This window comes from Corylus avellana, chromosome 11 (genome assembly GCF_965113065.1).
Source record: "Corylus avellana chromosome 11, dhCorAvel1.hap1.2, whole genome shotgun sequence".
Classification (NCBI taxonomy): Eukaryota; Viridiplantae; Streptophyta; class Magnoliopsida; order Fagales; family Betulaceae; genus Corylus; species Corylus avellana.
This window is the reverse complement of record NC_142500.1, coordinates 7,006,397-7,011,312: the sequence shown is the minus strand read 5'-3', so window position 1 is coordinate 7,011,312 and position 4,916 is coordinate 7,006,397. Positions and strand designations below refer to the sequence as shown.

General features: G+C 35.3%; 1 protein-coding gene across 1 annotated transcript; it reads left to right on the top strand.

Annotated features, from left to right (window-relative positions):
* Window positions 1–575: 575 nt before the first annotated feature.
* Window positions 576–2,116, top strand: LOC148583048 (zinc finger BED domain-containing protein RICESLEEPER 1-like). Its single transcript, XM_088511511.1, has 3 exons — window positions 576–1,833; window positions 1,939–1,985; window positions 2,081–2,116. Exons 1-3 carry the CDS (start codon window positions 576–578, stop codon window positions 2,114–2,116), a joined length of 1,341 nt encoding a protein of 446 aa, XP_088367637.1.
* The last annotated feature ends 2,800 nt before the right edge of the window (window positions 2,117–4,916 follow it).

Below are 4,916 nucleotides of genomic sequence, written 5' to 3'. Positions count from 1 at the left end.
TGGGGCTGGGGCTGGGGCTGGGGTTGCCGCTGAAGGTGGGTCAGTTGCCTTCCAAAGGAAGGAAAGGCAAAGGACTTCCAAAGTCTGTAATAACTTTTCTTCTATTGAAATAAATGGTGTAAACAAATCCCAGTGTAATTGGTGTAAGAGGTTGTTTTCTGTAGGGAAATCTAGTACTACCTCCACCCTTAGTAGGCATCTAACTGCTTGTGTGAAGTTTGTGGAGTTGAATAGCCTTAAGAAGCAAAAGACTTTGTCTTTTGAACCTAGTGATGACAATGATGGTTTAGGGACCTTGACAAACTTTACTTTCAATGAGAAGAAAGTTAGAGAACTTGCTGCCCATATGGTTCTTCTACATGAATATCCCTTTAATATGATGGAGCATGAACTTGTTAACAAGTTCATGAGGGCTTGCGCACCATACTGGAAAAAAAATTAGCAGTGCCACTGTAAAAAGTGATTGCATTGCCACTTATAACATTGAAAAGAAAAAGTTGAAAACACTTTTAAGTGGGATTGATAGGGTAAACATAACTACTGATATGTGGACCTCCTCCCAAAGGGTTTCATATATGGTGGTTACTTGCCATTTTGTGGATTCTAATTGGCTACTCCAAAAGAGGATTTTAAATTTTTGTAATGTACCTCCTCCACATTCGGGTGTTGTTATTGCTGAAGCCTTAAGAAACAGTTTTATTGAATGGGGCATTTTGGATAAAGTACTTACAATAACTGTTGATAATGCAAGTGCTAATGCTGCTGCCATTGACATTTTGAGAGATGATTTTGAGTTGAGGGGTAGTTTGCCTATTGGGGGGCTTATGTTTCATGTTAGGTGTTGTGCTCATATTACCAATTTGTTGGTGCAAGCAGGGCTTTCAAAAATAGGGGACATAATAGATTTTGTTAGGCAGGGGATTAAATATATAGTGGCTTCTGAGAGGCGGTTGATTGCATTTAGTGATATAGCAAAGCGTTTGGACTTGGGTTCTAATAAACTTATTTTAGATGTTCCTACCCGATGGAATAGCACCTACTTGATGTTGAAGACTGCAATTAGGTTCAAGGAAGTGTTTCCTAGATACCATAGAGTAGAGCAGGCTTTTCTGTGGGTGGTAAGTCCTGAACAGTGGGATAAGGTTGAGAATGTAAACCAAGTTTTAGTTGTTTTCAATGATGTGACCAATGTTGTCTCTGGAAGTAACTACCCTACATCCAATCTGTTTCTACCTGAGGTGTGGAAAATGAAAGAAATTGTGGATATTAAGGCTGCGGATAGTAAGGCTGCGGATAGGAATGAATATATGAGATTAATGTCAGCTAAGATGAGTGATAAATTTGATAAGTATTGGGGTGAATCTAATATGGTGATGGCCTTAGCTGCTGTGTTGGATCCTAGATACAAAATGAAGTTGATTAGGTTTTGTTTTCCTATCATTTATCCACTTGATATTCGTGGTGATAACATAAAGGATGTGTTGAGTACTTTGAAAGAGTTGTTTGAGGTTTATGTTGTTGCCCATAATGCATCTATCATTCAACAACAAGCAGCTGCTGAAGTCAGTGCTGCTACTACTTCAATTGCCTCTGTTACAGAGGAAGTTTCTGGTGGCAGATCACGGTTTAGGCAACATGTTAGAAGCAATAACATCATCCGGCCCATAAAAACATATTTGGATGTTTATCTTGAAGAAGATGTATTCATTTCTGATAGTGAGAATGGTGAAGATAGTGATGCAAACTTTGACGCTTTGGGATGGTGGAAATCCAATGCCTTAAAGTACCGCATGTTATCTAAGATGGCACGGAATGTATTGGCTGTTCCAATCAGTACAGTTGCTTCAGAATAATCTTTCAGTGCGGGTGGTAGAGTTATTGAACCCCATAGAACATCATTATCAATTGATACTATTGAGATGCTCCTATGTGGTTCAGATTGGGTTAGAGCACTTCATGGCATTAAGAAAAAATCTCGAATACCTGTAAGTTTATGATTATGTTATTTTATTTATTTCCATTTTTCAAGCTCTTTTTTACTCATAATTTCACCTTATTAACTTTGTGTTTGTGTTTGTAGAAAATGGTGGAAGTGGAATTGCCAAATGTGCCGTGAATGCTTTTTTCTCATTTCTGTGAGGTTATGATTTTGTTATTTTATTTATTTCAATTTTTCAACCTCTTTGTTACTTATAATTTCACCTTATTAACTTTGTGTTTGTGTTTGTAGAAAATGGTGGAAGTGGAATTGCTAAATTTTCCGTGAATGCTGTTTTCTCATTTTCTGTGAGGAATTCTCTGAAAAAACTGAATCTGTTTACTGTTTTCCTTTGCTTATTAAATATGTAATTTGAATGTCACATTTTATTTTGATGTCATGTTCTGTATTAATTGTTATACTTTGTTGGCTTTGTTGGAACTTGGAATGTTGGACATTTGGATTACCTTTTTTAAGCTTTATTATAAGTTAAAAGTTATAACTGCATGGAGATTCGAAATTGAGGTAATTTACTTTGTTCACTTTTCCAGTTTCCTTTGGTTGTTTTCAAGTTTATCTACATTGCATATACTGGTTTTTTCTTATGTGTAATCTTTATTGTAGGTTCATTTTGAGTTTGCTTGTAATCTTTTAGCCTATATCATGCATCAACTTGTGTTCATTCTGCCCTTCCATTGTTTTTGCAGATCTGGTTTTTGAACAATCATTAAAATGTCCATTTGCAATTTTGCATAATCTTAAGTGATAATTCTCCCTTGTCATGTTGCAAGAGAGTTAAAAACTTCTAACAATTTTTTTTTTCATTGAATGCAGTGACTGTCTGTGTGGGCCTGTGTCAACTAGGGTTGTGTAATTTAGGTGCATATTTCTCATTGGTCTAATCTTTTATCTCTGTATGAATTTGATTATATTAACTTGTTCATGTAACTAGTTTTAAATCATTGAATGCATGTTCTTTATGATTCTGTTATTTGATTTATTTCCATTTTTTAATCTCTTTTTTACTTATAATTTCACCTTATTAACTTTGTTTTTGTGTTTGGGAAAAATGTTGGAAGTGAAATTGTCAAATTTGCCATTAATGCTGTTTTCTTATTTATATGAGGGAATCTGTTTACTGCTTTCCTTTGCTTATTGAATATGTAATTTGAATGTCAACATTAGATTTTGATGTTATGTTTGGTAATAATTGCTATACCTTTGCTAGCTTTGGTGGAACTTGGAATATTGGACATTTGGATAACCTGTTTTAATTTTTATACCTTTGCTAGTTTTGTTGGAACTTGGAATATTGGACATTTGGACAACCTATTTTAATTGTGTAATCTTTATTATATGTTCATTTTGAGTTTGTTTGTAACCTATTATTAGCCTATATCATGCATCAACCTGTGTTCATACTGCCCTCCCATTGTTTTTGTAGATCTGGTTTTTGAACAATCATTAAAATGCCCATTTGCATAATCTTAAGTGATAATTCTCCCTTGACAAAATGCAAGGGAGTTAAAAATATCTAACAATTTTTTTTTTTTTTTTGAATGCAGTGACTGTGTGTGGGCCTGTGGCAACTAGGGCTATGTAATTTAGTTGTATTTTTCTTATTGGTCTATAATCTTTTATCTCTTTCTGAATTTGATTATATTAACTTGTTCATGTGAATCATGTAACTAATTTTAAATCATTGAATGCAGAGACTCAGAGAGCCAGTTTGTGGCAACTACAAGTCTGCAACTGGGAACCAAAAGTGATATATTTTGTTTTAAGTAATCTTGCTGTTTCTGTTCATTTTGAATTTGCTTGTAATCTTTATTATAGGTTCATTTTAAGTTTGCTTGTAATCTCTATTATTGGTTCATTTTGAGTTTGCTTGTAATCTCTATTATTGGTTCATTTTGAGTTTCCTTGTAATATCTATTATAGGTTCATTTTTATTTCCTTGTAATCTTTATTATAGGTTCATTTTGAGTTTGCTTGTATTCTCTATTTTAGGTTCATTTTGAGTTTCCTTGTAATCTCTATTTTAGGTTCATTTTGAGTTTGCTTGTAATCTCTATTATAGGTTCATTTTGTGTTAGCTTGTAATCCCTGTTTTTGGTTTATTTTCAATTTGCTTGTAATCTCTATTATAGGTTCATTTTCAATTAGCTTGTAATCTCTATTAAAGGTTCATTTAGAATTTGCTTTGTAATCTCTATTATGTTCATTTCCAATTTGCTTGTAGTTTGTCATATGGCTGTTTGCTGATGTAGGTACAATCATACAGTTATATTGAATTTCTATGATGAATTTTGTGTTTTTGTTCACTGAATTTGAATTTTTACTTCTTTTTTAACCATTAAACGAGCCTTAAATGGGCTGGGCCACACATTTTAAGGCTCGTTTGACCCTTTTAACCGGGCTCGAGCTCGATAAAATGGACCATTAAACGAGCCTTAAACGGGCCGAGCCACACATTTAAGGCTCGTCTAGCCCGTTAACCAGGCTCGGGCTCGATAAGCTGGAAAGAAATTAACCCATCATTTTTGAGCTCGAGCCAAGTCGAGCCACTCAAGTACTCGACTCGGCCCGAATTCCCCATTCTAGTGAGCCCAAGCTCGATCCTGAGCCAATGTTGTTTCCAATGAGCCGAGTTCGGGCAATGGTTTTGTAGCTCGGCTCGAGCTCGAGACTGGCTCGATTATTACCCATCTGTAATGAGCCAACCCAGTATTGGCAAAGCTCGACTCGGCTCGGCTCATTTACAGCCCTACTCAAAATGGTCTCGAAACGAAACGTTTTAATCTAAGAGTTGAAACCCTCACATGGATTGTTGTGTAAGAGGTCAAATTTTGCATTTGTAATGAACCAGCCCATACACCATGTGTTGGGGTCAATCTTTTCCAGGTAGGCATGAGCATCCAAAAAAATCCTCTTAATC